The sequence below is a fragment of the Saccopteryx bilineata genome, chromosome 8, assembly GCF_036850765.1.
Source record: "Saccopteryx bilineata isolate mSacBil1 chromosome 8, mSacBil1_pri_phased_curated, whole genome shotgun sequence".
Taxonomy (NCBI): Eukaryota; Metazoa; Chordata; class Mammalia; order Chiroptera; family Emballonuridae; genus Saccopteryx; species Saccopteryx bilineata.
In genome coordinates, this window is record NC_089497.1 from 54374329 (window position 1) to 54392008 (window position 17680).

Consider the following 17680-nt stretch of genomic DNA (forward strand, 5'->3'; position numbering starts at 1 on the left):
GGGAGACTGAAGAGGAAGACAGACCCAGCTTTCTAGGTCCTAGAGACAGTCCTGCTTGGCAGCAAGCCATGGCTTCAGGGAACTCCACACAGACAGACACCCGGGAGTCAGCATCAGCCAAAGGGTGTCCCAGGGGGTGCTGCCGGGCAGAGGAGCTAAGGACGGCCACCAGGAGCCAGGGTCAGAGCACTGGGAGAACCAAGCCACCGGCAGACAGTCAGAACCAACCACCCCCCACGTCTACATGTGGGTGTGGGTGTGGGTGTCAGACAGAAAGAGAGGAAGCAAGTTCAGGACTAAGTGCCAAGGCCCTGAGGTACAGGTGGGCTCTCGGGGTCAGGAAACCAGATGGGGACCCACCGAGCACAGAAACCTGCCTTATGACGGCACACACCCACAGTCACCAGGTGCCAAGTGCCCACCTGGGCCTGGCCCTGTGCAGGCATTTCCGTGAGCACTTGATTTACATGCCCTAGAAGGAGGCATCCTTATTTTCCAGAGAGAAAATGGAGTCAGTGAGGTTGGTGCTGGTCTCCCAGCTGGTGAGGGGATGCGCCTGTGCTTACCTCGGGCATGCTACCTGCTGGAAGTGGAGACTGAGGCAGACAACCAGGGCCCCTATCTGAGTACAGAGGGAGAGGAGGCCCAGCTCACTGTGGGGACTCGATGATGACTCTTAATCATCCAGCCTTGGCTCGGAAGGACCTAGGTCTGCAGACAAGAACGGAGGGGCGACTGCACCTGACTGAAGCCACCCACGGGCACCTCAGGGATGCAGAGGTGAGCATCCCTCTCTTCTGAAGCTCAGAGAGAAGCTGTGACTTGCTCCGTGGCCTACTTCCCAGGACTGCCACTCTGCTGTGCTTATTCAATGAAAAGTTCTTTCATTTCTGACCCCCAAAGGCATCTGTGGGTCAGAAATGGAATAAATCACAAAGGAATAATCCGGACTCAGAGCCAGAGGCATTTAATTAATGAAACACTGTGGGAAATGTCCATCTGTGAGCATAACCTTCCCCCAGGAAATCTCGCCTGTGTTATGGGACGAAGTAGCTCTTTTTGCCGGGAGGGGGTAAAATCTCAGAGTTATGCTGATGTGTCTGTGTTTGCTGGAAATGAGTGGAGAGGTTAGGGGAGCCCCTGCATCCCTGCTGGCCAATCACCCAGGATTCAGAAAAGCTCACGCCCTGTCTGCCTGGCTGGGGGAGCAAGGAAGACCTGGCTTTTAAGCAGGTCCACTGGCCCTCCTCAGTCCTGGCATGCAGCCGGCCAGCGATGACCACAGAACAGCTCTATTTCAGCAACTGCTGGGCACGGCGGTGAGGGTAGCTCAGTTGGTTAGAGTGCCATCATGATACCCTAAGGTTGTGGGTTCCATCCCCTGGTCAGGGCACAGGCAAGAATCAACCAGTGAATGCATGAATAAGGGGATCAAAAAATCGGTACTTCTCTCTCTCTCAAATCAATATACCATATATATATATATGTATATATATATAATTGTAAAAAAAAGAAAAAGCACTTCAGGAACAGCAAGTAAACCTGTTCTGCGACCCACCCTTTCCGAGGCCACCTTCCTAAGGGGTCAGGAAAGGACCCAAAGAGTCCGGGAGGTATCTGGGAAGAGGCTTCTCTTCCGTGTCTACGGTGGCCTCCAACTCACACTGAGGGCGGCCCAGGTCCCGGAGACCCCGCTCTCCCGCTCCGCGACTCCAGGGCAGGGTCAGGGACGGAGCAGCCCTCCCTGCCGCCCAGCGTGCTATCTGAACCCCACTGCGATGCTCCCGGTTCCCCAGCAGGCCTGCGGGTCTGCTCCACCCTTCCATCGGGCCCCCCAGCCCCCACCAAACCCCGGGCTGTGCAGATGCCCAGTCCACTGGGAGCACGCCGAAACCAAGCGCTGGGCACGGGAACGGGCACGGGACACCAGAGGAAGTCCGTGACAGGCTCACTGGGTCCTTTGTCCTGTGCACCAGTGCTCGCCGCAGAGCCGGCCACTCGCATACTGATTTGTTAGAGCCAGTCTGTGAGAAAACCGACTCCCAGGCGGGGCCACTCAGTCAGCCCTGGTTCGTGTTGGGATGAGGGGAGGAAAATTAGGAGAAAATCTGAAATCACTGGAGGAGAAAAATCTCATTGGATTTGGAGCTTTCAAGCTTTTTATTCATGTAATATTTCTCTTTGAGGACATCCTTGTCCCTCACCCCCTGCCGCCTCTGCCGCTTCTTACCTGGGCAAGCTCTCATCTCAGAGAACACAGAGTCACAGAACCACCAACCCGGGCTGGGTGGCCACAGGTCTCTGCTCGCTCACCCTCCCCCTGCAGGAAGCTTTAGTTACGAAGAGGTGAGCCCACCTGGCTGCCACTTTTACCAGCTGTCCCAAGGCGGGCCCACCCATGTCCTCATCCACAGGCCCGGCCCCAAGCTACCAGACGGCAGTGACAGCCTCTGTTTTCACTAACCCTCTTCTCCAAGCGAGTCCCAGGCCCTTCAGCTGCATATGCTCCTGCCTAGCCCCTCTCCGGTCCGATTTGTCCAATGCCCTCCCAACCTGGGGCTCTAAAGAATGGAGCCCAAGCCCTGGCCGGTTGGCTCAGCGGTAGAGCGTCGGCCTAGCGTGCGGAGGACCCGGGTTCGATTCCGGCCAGGGCACACAGGAGAAGCGCCCATTTGCTTCTCCACCCCTCCGCCGCGCCTTCCTCTCTGTCTCTCTCTTCCCCTCCCGCAGCCAAGGCTCCATTGGAGCAAAGATGGCCCGGGCGCTGGGGATGGCTCTGTGGCCTCTGCCCCAGGCGCTAGAGTGGCTCTGGTCGCAACATGGCGACACCCAGGAGGGTCGCAACATGGCGACGCCCAGGATGGGCAGAGCATCGCCCCCTGGTGGGCAGAGCGTCGCCCCTGGTGGGCGTGCCGGGTGGATCCCGGTCGGGCGCATGCGGGAGTCTGTCTGACTGTCTCTCCCTGTTTCCAGCTTCAGAAAAATGCAAAAAAAAAAAAAAAAAGAATGGAGCCCACCTGCCAAGTAATGGCCAAGCATGTTAGCTTCACACGTGCGTCCCAGCAGTACGGCCTGAGCCTGCCCCTGCCTCCCCTCAGTCCCCACCCACACTCCCCTGGGCTGCTCTGCAATTAGAAAAGGACAATGTTCCTTCACACCCTTGAAGACTGCCTGCTGCTCTGCACCTGCTATGCCCACGAGTGGGAGCTGCTGCCTTCCCTTGCTATGTCTGGAGAATGCTTCCTCTCCACACCTCAGCTCCCGCAGCACCCCTCTGCTATGTGGGGCCCCTCGTTCCTTGGGGCTCCCGTGGTGACATGCCCAGCTTTTATCACCATGCCTGTCAGCCTCCACGGGGTTATCTCGTCTACGTGTTTACTTCCTCTGCCAGATCTGTCCTAGGGACAAACATTAGGAGGGAAATGCCCACATACTCAGTAGCAGGCCTGCTTGCCAAAGCCCAAGGGTAAGCTCTGGAGAGAGACAACTCAGCCCATGAGGAGGAACAGGATTTCCTGGCCCAGGGTTAAAAAGAGTAGACTGGTCCCAGTGAACACGCCCCTCACTTCAGCCAGAGGGGCTGCGGGGAACCCCCTGCTTCCCCTACCAGGCCGGGCCCTGTGGCCCTGTGCCTGCACAGTGACTCAGGCCCGGCCTCAGACAGCGCCTGTGCTTAGTTTACTGCTCTGCTGTTGCCATCTTGAAGTTCTTAAAGACTTTTGAACAGGTACCCCACATTTTCATTCTGTCCTGGGCCCTGCCCCTCACTACCTCCAGAGTCCTCAAAGAGCTCGTTTCTCTCAGCCTCTCAGGCCTCCGTGGCCCCATCACAGCACGATGTCCGAATATGACGGGCCAGTGGCTGGTGTTCTGTGCCAGCCTGTTTCCATCCGCTAAAAACAGAAACCCCACAGCCCTCAGAAGTGGAGGCTGGGCCATGTGACCAAGCTCCTTGGACAGCAAGACAGCACTAACATGCTGACCAGGAGCCAGCACGGATGCTGATTTGGGGGCCCACCACTGTTTTAACAAGGCCACCGCCCCTCAGAGCCCGAGGGCGCCTCTGGCTGTTGCCAGCGGTTGGTGGGGGAGAAGCAGCCTTCTCCTTTCCCATTGCAAATGCTCACAAATTATCCAACACATCAGAGATTTCTCACTTTTGTGAATAAATACCGTTGAAATTTGTTTTCTGTCTCCTGGACAATGTCTCCTTATCCTACAGTATACCAGCAAAGAGCAGAACCTGCACACCAGTGTGCCCCTCACAAAGTGGCAGCAGCGCCTTGGGCTTCTATGAGGCTGCATGCCAGGCACACGAGGCATGAAGGGCAAACGCAGACGCTGGCATCCGCTGTTGCACATCTGACGCCTGGTGCTTGGGGCTCAGCAGCAGGTGACTTCCGGCAAGACTCTCAGGCGATGCCCGCCACCCCGCACCAAGCCCTCCCTCCAGCTTGGGTCTTTGTCACAGAAAACAGATACAACGTATGCCCGCCGCGCACAGCCACCGCGAGCCACTGAGGAAGGAGCAGTGGAGTCCCCGCCGCAGCACTGGGAGCATCAGGACCCTGAGATGGTAACTCAGTGTTGTTCCCTCCACAGCAGAGGCAGTGACTGGTGGTGAGGCGGCTCAGTCCGGAGTGAAAGACCTTGGTCTGACTTGCAAGTCCACCATTTGTTAGCTGGGTGATCATGGGCAGGTCATGGCACCCCCAAATCTCATCTGCCGACAGCAATGAGAGCGGCACCCCATGCCCCACCTGAGCCACAGGTGTATGGCGGGTGCATAATGGCACTCCACAAACCGTGCTCCCTGAGTGGGGAGCACTCTGTTACCACACTTCGCTCTGAGAAGAGCCTGTGAAGCACGTGTGACACAGTGGAATCGTGGGCACCCAGAGGCCAGGAGAAAATGACGCAGGTGCCGCCATCAGAGCCAGAAGGCCCTGGCTTTGAACTTTCACTTTGCTACTTACTGGCTGTGAAGCCTTGGGCAACTAACTCGGTTCTCCGCGCCTCGTTTTTCTTATCTGTCAACATGAATGGCATCATCTCCCTCACAGGGCACAGGGTGGGAACACAGCTAACTCATGGTGCTCCCCAAAACTAACTGCCTTTCCCTCTTGGGTCCGTTAGGAACCCTAATATTCTTATAATGATTTCCCCTTTTTTGCTTAAGGTGGCATAAATTGGCTTCAGTTTCTTGTATCCAAAAAGAATTCTGATTTTATGCTGTTACTATCAGCAGACACCAGTTCCTTTGACCTTCCTGGTTTCTGGACAATTCATCATGATAGTCTGCTTGTCACTTGTCCTTTTGAAAAGAGAACTGAACATAGAACTCCAAATGCAGTCTGACCCACGGAAGAAGAATGGGCCCATTATTTCTGGGGTTTCAAAATATTTCTGTTAATTTAGCTTCAATTGGCATTACTCTTTTTTCCTTTTTTTAAAGCAACACTGTTTACTCACACTGAACACCTTTGAGAATTAGAATTTGCCAGATCCTCTTCTTAAAAACTACTATCAAGTTCCCTCTATCTGACCAATATTTTAAATGAAAGACAAGATATTAATTCTGTTGGTTTCAGCCCAGCTCAATTTGGAAAAATATTTTAAATCATGAGTTCAACACAAGCCAGTAATAAACACAAACACACAAGAAATGGTTGGTGCCTCAGTCAACCTTTCTTCAGTTGACATTATCAATAAATTACTCTTAGAAAGTGTGCTTACTCAGCTACAAATCCACCTGACTGTGCTGTTATCAACTCACATTATTTGTCTTATTCGTAAGGATATCATTAGAAATCGCCAAGCCCTGGCTGGTGGCTCAGTGAATAGAGAGTCGGCCTGGCGTATGGATGTCTCAGGTTTGATTCCCAGTCAGGGCACACAGGGAAATGACCATCTGATTCTCCCCTCCCTCAGCTCCCCCTGTTCTGCAGCCAGTGGCTCAGTTGGTTTGAGCATGGCCCCGGGCGCTGAGGATAGCTCAATTGGTCTGAGTGTAGGCCTCAGATGCTAAAAAATAGATCAGGGCCCTGCCCGGTTGGCTCAGTGGTAGAGCATTGGCCTGGTGTGCAGGAGTCCCGGGTTTGATTCCCGGCCAGGACACACAGGAGAGGCACCCATCTGCTTCTCCACCCCTCCCCTTCTCCTTCCTCTCTGTCTCTCTCTTCCCGTCCTGCAGCCGAGGCTCCATTGGAGCAAAGTTGGCCCAGGTGCTGAGGATGGCTCTGTGGCCTCTGCCTCAGGCGCTAGAATGGCTCTGGATGCAACAGAGCGACGCCCCCCTGGTGGGCAGAGCATCGCCTCCTGGTGGGCATGCCGGGTAGATCCCGGTTGGGCGCATGCGGGAGTCTGTCTGACTGCTTCCCTGTTTCTAACTTCAGAAAATACAAAAAAAGGGGGAAAAAAATAGATCAGTACTTGAGCATCGGCCCCAGACAGGGTTGCTGGGTGGATCCCGGTCAGGGCGCATGTGGGAGTCTGCCTCACTATCTCCCCTCCTCTCATCTAAAAAAAAAGAAAAAAAGAAATTGCCACGAGCCTTCCTGACCGCAGGTGTCCTATGTGTGTGCTGTGTATCCTCTCTATTCCTCTGTCCATTGCGCCGAGTTCTCCACTGAGGGGTGCCCGGTTTGGGGGTTTCTCAGACATCCTTCTTTAGCATTCCGGAAGCACTCCACCGAACAGTCCATCCACAGATCTACAGAACTCACCTACATGTTTGGGGGGGGGGGTTGGTTATTTCTGTCTCCTTCCATTTTTTTATAACTATCTTTTAAACCCTGTGACTACAAATATGGCTTTTGTGTTTTATTTAAATCATCTGGATCAGTTATGATCAAAACAAAATAAATATATTGCAAAATTTAGTTACAGCAACATCGTCCAATTCCACGCAAGCCTTCTGTGTTAATGCTGTAAGTAACTGATTTTAATGACATATCACTTGATTAGGCCCTCTTTCACTTTTTTTTCTATTTTTTTTTTTTTAGCAAAGACACTTGAGAAAAACCTGTCTTAGAGAACAATATGTTACCCAGTCGTTAGAGTCCTTCCGTTCTCAACATACTGAGAATGGGTGAGAGGGACGCCTATGTGTTGTCAAGGGGACAGAGGGCAGCTGGGAAAGGGAAGGAAGGGGAGGGTAACTTATGGAACGTGAGAAATCCCCAGAAGACTGCGGTGTAACCAGCCGTGCAACTGGACCTATGTCTGCTTGAGCTGCTTCCCTAGAGCCCACTCTGTCCACCTGTGTGCCGCTGCTCCACCTGTGTTCTCATCACCTCTGTCCTCCTTCCTCAAGGGCATGGTTTGGCACACAGGTACACATCTTTACAGACAATGCTTCTTCTCCATCATTTAATTATACCCACTTAGTGCACACAGGCACTCATGCCCTCTGTTGCTGTACAGATATCTTCTGAGGCATACACTCAGAGGAGGTGAATGGATTTCTCCGTATTTTAGAGAAGGGACAAGCGAGGATCAGATTATCTGAGGCACAGAGCAAGCTGTAGAAGACTAGGAACAAGGCCAGGTCTCTTAGATCCCTGCCCACATTCTCCCACCTGATTTCACCCTGCCCAGTGAAGATAACAATTACATAAAACACCAAGGGCACAATGTCAACCTGAGGAAGACTCGGGGAGCAATGTACTGAGGTCTGTCTATTGACTGGGGCTTTCTAACAAGACCATCTGACACATTGAAGACACAACACAGAGCAGGCTTGGCAAAGTCCCCCCGGCTGCTGAGCTGGAAGACAGATACAAATTTCAAAAGGACTCTGATAAGTCACACAAGTTATCAGAAGCGAAGGAACGACGGCCAATGCTAACATGGGCCTCAGAAACAGACAGGGGAGAGAACTTACCGTGTCCCCGATCTTCAGGCCCTCACACTTCCTCTGATCAGGGTAGGATACACCATCCTGGCAGGTGGCAGTGAAGAAGAGGTTAAGGTCTTCAGGCTGATCCCAGACTGACAGCTCCACCTTGGACCGGATGCTCTGAACAGAGAAAGAAGATGAGGTCCAAAACAGTCAGTTAAGGCTGTGGCCAAGCTGCTCTCCACAGCAGTTCTCTGTCGCCCACATGGCTTCCTCTCACTCAGGGGTCTCGAGCCAAGGCAAGAGCCAGTGGGCTTGTTTCAGTGCCCCTTTCTCATCCTTCTCCTTCTCTCCACACCCACATACCCATCTTGTAGAAACCCGGCCTGAGGTCTCCCTCTGGGAGCTTAGAGATGTTGATAACGGTTCACCTGCTGTATGATATTATCTGCTTCAAGAGGTGATGGTTGCCTCTCCAGTCACCTTGCGTCCCACCCTCAGTTTCAGACATGCAGCTCCTCAAATCTTGCCCTGTGCTCTCCAGATTTTGGGCTTTTACACATGGAGTGATATTCCGTTGCTCAATGGCTCTTCTCTCCTCTCTCCCCATGGCTAGCTCCTTATCCACCTTCAAAATCAGTTCAGCAGGCAGTTTGTCCAGAAAGCTACCCTCTTGTTCTTCACACCTTCACCCACCCTCCATCAGACGCGATCCACCTATACATGGCTGAACCACATTCATTACCAGAGAATAGCATCTTTTATGTGGATGATGTTCTCAAGACAGTGAACAAAATGACAAGCCAAAATTTCCTGTCAGAATAGAAAAAATAGAAGACTGAAATCATCAATTGTTACAAAGGATATAGAGCAACTGAAGTCCTCACACTCTGCTGGTGGAATCATAAGTTGGTACAACGCATGAGAAAACCCTCAGGCCGTATCTACTAAAGCTTAGGCCAACTTTAGACCTATCAATTCACCCAAGGATTATATGCAAGAGAGATGTGTACTAACCAGAAGACATGAACAAGAATGTTTAGAGCACTGCCTGTAACAGCTACCCAGATGCAGAATAGAATAGCTACCCAGCAGTAGAATAGGTTATATTTTTAAATTGTGGTAGTAGGTTCACATAATACCACACAGTAATGAGAACAAATGAAATATGATTACATGTCACAACACAGATGAATCTCATAAGTATGACAAAGCCCGAAAGAAGGGATATATACTATATGACTCTATTTATATAACATTCAAAACAGGCAAAAATAATGGTTACCCTTAGGGGACAGAAATGGAGGAGGGCACAACAGGGACTTCCGGATGCTAAGTCATAGTCTGTTGTGTTTTTTTACCTAGGTGCTGGATACTCAGGTGTATTTCATTTGTGAAAATTTTATGCGTCTGGTGGTTTAAATAATTGCATTTGAAAATCTCTAAGGAGGATAAACTTTGGAGACTGAAACCAAATGAAATAATTGGTTTATATTTAGGAGACATATCTTACCCCTTAAAAGTTTTTGTACACCGAGTACACTGAGTATAGCAGGATGTACACACTCCCACAGACGCATGGGTACATGAAACTGGAGACCAACTGACGGGCCGCCTGACTCTCAGGGGCTCTCCAGGGAACGTGGTACTAAATAGAATGTCGGCAGAACGGCCTCTTGCTTTCATGGGGTGTCTTTTTTTCCCCCTTTTTTGTTAAGCATACAGTATTAAACTTGTATAAGTTGGATATGCAGTTTTCCTAACAAATTAACGGCTGGTAAAAATATTCTCTGTGAAAAAGTCTCTCCTTTTGCAACAAATTGTGCAAATGCTTCTACAATTCTAAAAATACTCCCTTAATTCCACTTCCGCTGGCAAGCGCCAGCCTCAGCTGGCAAAGGGTTGTGAGGGTGTCGCTGCACACACATAGACTCTCCTGCTGGAGGCAACTAGTTATTAATCAATCTGTCTTCCCCATGGAGTTGTGAATTCCAAAGGCACCGTATTAAATTTCTCTCTAAGACGGAGCTCAAGCCTATGGTGGACGGATAGACGGATGGGTGGTTTAACGGCAACTAAGCTAATGAGCTCAGGCCTCAAGGAGAAATTTAAATGAAGTTATTTTTGAAAGACAAGAGTATTTTTAAAAAATTCTGTAATCATAAATAAATATGAGGATAAGGCAAAAACAATATGTCGTAAAAGGGCCAGTGGGTTGGAGCTACGGAAAAAGTTACTTGGGAAGAGTCACGTGAAACGCGGGCCTCGTGGTTCACGAACATGACGCTGCAGAGAAGCTTCAGGGAAGACCCTGAGGATCACCAGCCTGGACGTGCCATGGAGAACCTGGTTCAGGGAGAAGGGCACCAGGGACGGGGTCTCCCGTTCTATGAATCACTAACTATAATGGATGGAAACTGAATTCTATGTTCTACTCTGGCCCTAAACTCCAAAGCCTGGTGTTCTGATCTGAAATTTATATTATTTCTGCTACCTACCCTACACAACTCTCTACAATCAGAAAGTTAAGATATTAGAGGGACATAAGTAGAGATTATTAAGTTCAAAGCTCCCATTTTATGGGAGCGGGAGGCCAGGGTCATCCAGCTGCCAGAGGCAGGCAGGACCAAGCCTCTGAGTCCCCTGCAGAGCTCTCTATAAATACTACCTCAATACTTCTTTCTTTGAAAACTGGCTCTGGCCTGACCCGTGGTGGCGCAGTGGAAAAGTGGCTCTGGCTTGGAAGAGTGTGGATGGTCAGGTTGTATTCTGCTTGCAAGGGTCAGTTTTCCCTATAAGACTATGTGATCCCAAAGGGCAGCACTGTGTTCTGTTCACTGTTTTATTCCTAAGGTCTATCATGATGCCTGCCATAGCCGTTAGTATGTATTTGCTGAATGAATGAATAAACAAATAGAAAACAAGGTAGAGCAGAGGATCAAAGACACAGGCAATGTAGTGCTTTCACATGAAGACTTATGTGTGACTCTGAAATTCAGCGAAGTCCTACCAGTTTTGCCTTTAAAGTTGATTTCTTACTCCTCATCCTAGGACAAGGACAAGACAACGTCAAGAGTGTCAGAAGTTCGAAGGCTATTAAATAGTCAGGCTAGGTCACATCTGCAATTCTTTAAGTCAGGCAGCTGTGGTGTGGGTGGGAGCAGACCTGCCGGCAACAGGGGAAGGAGAAACGTGTGCTCGGGGGAGAGCTACGCTGCGGCCTCTGATGTCAGCCTCCACGTGCAGCTCTAGCCTTTCCAGCTGATCCTGTTCTTTCCCACCCTGGGAAGAGGCTGCGGAGGTTTCTGAGTCCTACCTCCCCTCTGCAGTGCAGCCTGGTGCTGGTGTTGTGTGTGTGTGCAGCCAGCCGGGGGACCCCCTGAGGGCTGAAAGAGACCCTGTCACCAGCACCAACTATACAGCAAAGCTCCACATTGCTAAACGCTCTTGGGAGGACCTGGTGATCTTTCACAATGAAGAATTTGGCAGAGCAAGAATAAATGTATAAATCAAAGCCCAGAGCTGAAGATTTCTCACTAGGAAAGTTGCACATGACAGACTCAATTCTGGAATATATTAAACATACCCTATCCATTTTACTCCCTCAGCCGAGCAAAATACCACAGCTATTTCATGTTACATTTGTCCCAACCAAAATCTTTTCAAAGCGTCCTCACAGATGGTTTGCCTGCAACTCTCGAGGGGAGGCAAAAGTCAACACCGACACTTAAGTCATGTGTTGTATGACTCATTTGAAATCCACCACAAACCGCTAAGACAGTAAAGTGATACAGAAATGCAAACAGTCCAGTTAGACGTGCGCATGCTTGGCCCCTGGCCGGGGAGAGAAGGACAAGAGAGGATAACCAGAGCGTCTCGTGCAGTCCAATGCTCACACCCACGCCATACACACCCCCACACACTATACACACCCCACAACACACCCCATACACACACCCCCACACTATTCACACCCCACATCACACCCCATACACACTCCATCACACCCCATACACAACCCAATCACACCCCATCACACCCAAATCACACCTCATCACACCCCAATCACAACCCATCCACACCCCAATCGCACCCCAATCACACCCCCATCACACCCAAATCACACCCCAATCACACCCTTCACACCCCATTCACACCATCACATCCAAATCACACCCCATACACAACCCCATCACACCCCAATCACACCCACTTAACACCCCATTCACACCCCCATCACACCCCATACACACCCCCATCACACCCAAACACACTCCCATCACACCCCCATCACACCCAAAACACACCCCATCCACACCCCAATCACAACTACTTCACACCCCATTCACATGCCATTCACACCCAAATCACACCTCATACACACCCCCATAACACCCCCATCATACCCCATACACACCACAATCACACCCAAATCATACCTCATCACACCCCAAATAACATCCAAAATAACCCATATCACACCCAAAACACACCCACATCACCCCATTCACACCCAAATCACACCCCATCACACTCCAATCACACCCACATCACACCCCTATCACACCCCATTCACACCCCCATCACACCCAAAACACACCCCATCACACCCAAATCACACCTCATCACACCCCAATCACAACCCCATCACACCCCATCCACACCCCAATCACACCCCCATCACACCCAAATCACACCCCAATCACACCCTTCACACCCCATTCACACCATCACATCCAAATCACACCCCATACACAACCCCATCACACCCCAATCACACCCACTTAACACCCCATTCACACCCCCATCACACCCAAATCACACCCCCATCACACCCAAAACACACCCCATCCACACCCCAATCACAACTACTTCACACCCCATTCACATGCCATTCACACCCAAATCACACCTCATACACACCCCCATCACACCCCATCACACCCCCATCATACCCCATACACACCACAATCACACCCACATCACACCCCCATCACACCCAAAACACCCCATCACACCCCAATCACACCCAAATCACACCTCATCACACCCCAAATAACATCCAAAATAACCCATATCACACCCAAAACACACCCACATCACACCCCATTCACACCCAAATCACACCCCATCACACTCCAATCACACCCACATCACACCCCTATCACACCCATACACACCCCATTCACACCCCCGCCACACCCAAATCACACCCCATCACCCACATCACACCCCATACACAACCCAAACACACCCCAAATCACACCCCATTCACATCCCCATCACACCCCATACACGCCCCAATCACACCCCAAACACCCCACATCACACCCCATACACACCCCCACACAGTATACACACCTCACATCACACCCCCTACACACCCCACATCACACCCCATACACACCCCCACACAGTATTCACACCCCATACACACCCCCACACAGTATACACACCCCCACACACTATACACACCCCACACCACACCCCATACACACCCCCTACACTACACACACCCACACCCATGCACCATACACACCATACACACACATACCCACGCACACCATACAGCATACACACCATACATATCCCCATACACCATACATACCACACAAACCACACCCCCCCACATACACCTCACACACCACCCATCATGCATACACACCACACACAAATACCCTTACAACATACCTCCACCATATACCACACACACTTCCACCATGAACCACACACACACACATCACACACACCTCTACCATATACATACCACACATACCCCTACCCACCCTCACCCCTCACCTCCCCACACAAATCCTCACCCACACTACACCCACCACACCTGCCACACCAGAGGCCGGTGCTAGGCTCAAATTGAGGAGAACTGTGAAGGGTGGAAGTCCAGCCCGGGCCTTCCCATTGGCCAGAAATGCGGGCACCCAGTGAAACAGGTACTAGTCAATACTAGTCAGTGTCAAGCACCAACAGACCCTGAACATGCTTCCATCAACTACGCTTTGCCCCAAATACCTTGCCATTTCAAATTTCTACATTTAATATATTACTTTTTTTTTTTTTTTACAGAGACAGAGAGAAAGTCAGAGAGAGGGATAGATAGGGACAGACAGACAGGAACGGAAAGAGATGAGAAGCATCAATCATTAGTTTTTCATTGCGACACCTTAGTTGTTCATTGATTGCTTTCTCATATGTGCCTTGACTGTGGGCCTTCAGCAGACAGAGTAACCTCTTGCTTGAGCCAGCGACATTGGGTTGAAGCTGATGAGCTTTTGCTCAAACCAGATGAGCCATGATCAAGCTGGCGACCTCGGGGTCTTGAACCTGGGTCTTCCGCATCCCAGTCCGACGTTCCATCCACTGCGCCACCGCCTGGTCAGGCTTTAATATATTACTTTAAAATTTCCACTGAACAGAGAGGCAGAAGTAGGCAATTACCAAAGGTCCCACCTTTTTGGAGTAATGGATATATTCTGTGTGTGTGTGTAATTCATTTATTTACTTATTTAAGGGAGAGGCAGGGAGAAAGAGAAAGAGACAGAGACAGGAACATCCAGCTGTTCCTGTATGTTGCTCTGACCAGAAATCAAGTCAGCAACCTCTGTGCTCCAGGATGACGCTCCAACCAACTGAGCTATTCGGCCAGGGCCTTTTTTTTTTTTTTTTTTTTTACGGAGATAGTGAATCAGAGAGAGGAATAGACAGGGACAGACAGACAGAAAGGAAGAGAGATGAGAAGCATCAACTCTTCATTGCAGCACCTTAGTTGTTCACTGATTGCTTTCTCATATGTGCCTTGACCGGGGGGCTACAACAGAGTGAGTGACCCCTTGCTCAAGCCAGTGACCCTGGGCCCAAGCTGGTGAGTCTTGCTCAAATCAGATGAGCCCGCGCTCAAGCTGGCGACCTCAGGGTCTCAAACCTGGGTCCTCGGCATCCCAGTCTGAAGCTCTATCCACTGCGCCACTGCCTGGTTAGGCTAATTTTTTATTTATTGATTGAGAGACAGAGAGAGGAAGGGAGAAAGAGGGGCAGGGAGGGGAAGCATTCATTTGTTGTTCCACTTAGTTGTGTATTCACTGGTTGCTTCCTCTGTGTCCTGACGAAAGACTGACCCCGCAGCCTTATCATTTTGGGACAGTGTGCTAACCGACTAGCTAACCAGCCAGGGCATGTTCAATATTTTGATGGTGGTAATAGTTTTGCAGGTATGTACTTATGTCAAAACTTAAATTGGCCCTGGCCGGTTGGCTCAGCGGTAGAGCATCGGCCTGGTGTGCAGGGGACCCAGGTTCGATTCCCGGCCAGGGCACATAGGAGAAGCGCCCATTTGCTTCTCCACCCCCACCCCCTCCTTCCTCTCTGTCTCTCTCTTCCCCTCCCACAGCCAAGGCTCCATTGGAGCAAAGATGGCCCGGGCGCTGGGGATGGCTCCTTGGCCTCTGCCCCAGGCGCTAGAGTGGCTCTGGTCGTGGCAGAGCATCGCCCCTGGTGGGCGTGCCGGGTGGATCCCAGTCGGGCGCATGCAGGAGTCTGTCTGACTGTCTCTCCCCGTGTCCAGCTTCAGAAAAAAAAAAAAAAACCACTTAAATTATACACTTGATACCTGTACAGCTTATTACATGTTAATTATCTCCTAGTAAAGGTGGTTTTATATTTTTCTACTGAATTTGAATTGTCATTGTTGCTAGTGTTCCAGAATTGATAATTTTTCCCCTATTAATTTGTGGAAATTTATTTTTATTTTTTTAATTTTATCTAGAAAATTAACTTTGACATGGTGACATGGATCAATGAGAGTACATAGGTTTCAGGTGAATATTTCTATAGCATTTGAACTGTTGATTATGTTGTGTGCCCATCACCCAGAGTCAAATCATTTTCTGTCACCTTATATTTGTCCCTCTTTACACCCTTCCCCTCCCCCCTCGCCCACATCCTCTTCCCCCTGGTAACCACTTCATTTTTATCTATATCCATGAGTCTCAGTTTTATATCTTGCCTATGTGTGAAATCATACAGTTCTTAGCTTTTTCTGATGCCCATTTAAAAAGTTGAGTTTTAAATGTTCATTCAGAAGTTGTATAAAACATTTCCTAATGCATTCTTGCACAGGAATCAGTTTGACGCAGAGTCACAGCGCTAGGTTCCCCCAATTCCTCAGGGGATCCATCCCAGGCTCCCAGTACAGCTCCCGCCTGGAAAAGACCATTTTCTCTACTCATCCTGTCCCAGCTCCTCACAGCAGAGAGGGCTCCCTCTCCTCTCCGGACCTCCACCCACCACACGACTAGAGCACGTTTCTCCAGGTCCCTGAATTTCCATAAAGAAAACAAACGATTTATCATGAATCTTGCTCAGAGCCAATGCAACATTATCTCAGAGAAAGAACACCATTCAGCATTTGAGCCTCCCACCCAGGGAACCAGCAACAATGCCTCATGCTCCCTGGGTTTCAGCAGCCCACCCCCAGAGTTGTGGACGTGCACAACTACTCAGTCACACGGCACTACTGAGCGGAATGCTTTTTTCATTTCCAGTGAACACCACACAGCCAGTTCCATGGAACTGAGTGTCGTAACCCCCCCTTCATTAAAACCATGAGGAGCAGAGAGCCTGTGCCTTTACCAGGAAATGCCCTTGAGGCAGGCCCGCCCAGACATCTGTCATCCGCCACAGGGGTCTGGACTCAGAAGCTGAGGATGAACACGCTGGGAGGTGCTCCTCCCCAGAAGCTCAGGAGAACATCCTCATTCACCCGAGTTTGAGCTGTGGCTGCTCTTCAGCCATTTCTTCCTCAAAGGCCCTGGCTCAGCAGGAGGCACCAGTGACCCCACCAGTGACAGCAGGTCCAGCAGCAGTCCCCTCCTAACCCAGCCTCCAGGACCGCAAGAAGGATGGGGAGAATAATCTAGGCCAGGGTCCCTTTAACTTTTTTTTTTTTAAGCTAGGGTATATGCAAGAGAGAGAGACGGAGTGTGACAAAAGAGAAAGAGATGAGAAGCATCAACTCATAGTTATGGCACTTTGGTTGTTCATTAATTGCTTCTCATATGTGCCTTGACGGGGGTGGGGGCTCCAACCGAGCCACTGACCCCTTGCTCAAGTCAGTGACCTTGGACTTCAAAATAGGAACCTTGGGCTTCAAGCCAGCGACCTTTGGGCTTAAGCCAGCGACCAGGTGTTGTGGATCATTAATGGCAGGAAGCCATTATAGATTCAAGGCTTAGCAAAAGGCTAAGTTCTCCCCCCTCCATCTCCATATTTGGCTTTGATGCTGAGTGTTTGCACCCACTCCACTTGTTTCCTTGGGTTGCAGGAAGCAATATACATGCCCTTCCTCTGACTCTTTGTTTGTTTCAGATGTTTATAAATTTCACTAATGTATCCTGTTTTTGCCTTGGGAGACTTCCTGTCTTAGCCTTTGATGTGCAACTTTGTATCAGGGTCCTTGATTTGCATAGGTCTATATAAGAAAGCAAACTGGGGCTGTGAGGCACTCAGATACTGCCAGGCAGTTTGAAGAGTCCTCCCGGTCCCATTGGTTTTGTTTTGATAAGTGCGTTTCCTCAATTCCGCACCGTTATTTGGAGCCGTGCTGTTCCGCGGCAACCAGGGGATTATGTTGATGATCCAACACTCAAGCCAGCAACCCCGCATTCAAGCTAGTGATCCCACGCTCATGCCTGTGACCTCAGGGTTTCGAACCTGGGACTTCAGTATCCCAGGTCCACGCTCTATCTACTGCACCACCACCAGTCAGGTTGCTTTGACTTCTTTAGTCCAACGTCCCAAGCTTGCACCCAAGAGTGAGGTGTGGCCCTT

General features: G+C 50.3%; 1 protein-coding gene across 1 annotated transcript in view; it reads right to left on the reverse strand.

Moving 5' to 3' along the window:
- ITGB5 (integrin subunit beta 5) overlaps nt 1-17680 on the reverse strand; it is a 144903-nt gene that overhangs the window by 42362 nt on the left and 84861 nt on the right. The window contains exon 9 of the mRNA XM_066240754.1: nt 7886-8020. Coding sequence (XP_066096851.1) covers nt 7886-8020 — 135 coding nt within the window. The remainder of the gene's footprint in view (nt 1-7885; nt 8021-17680) is intronic.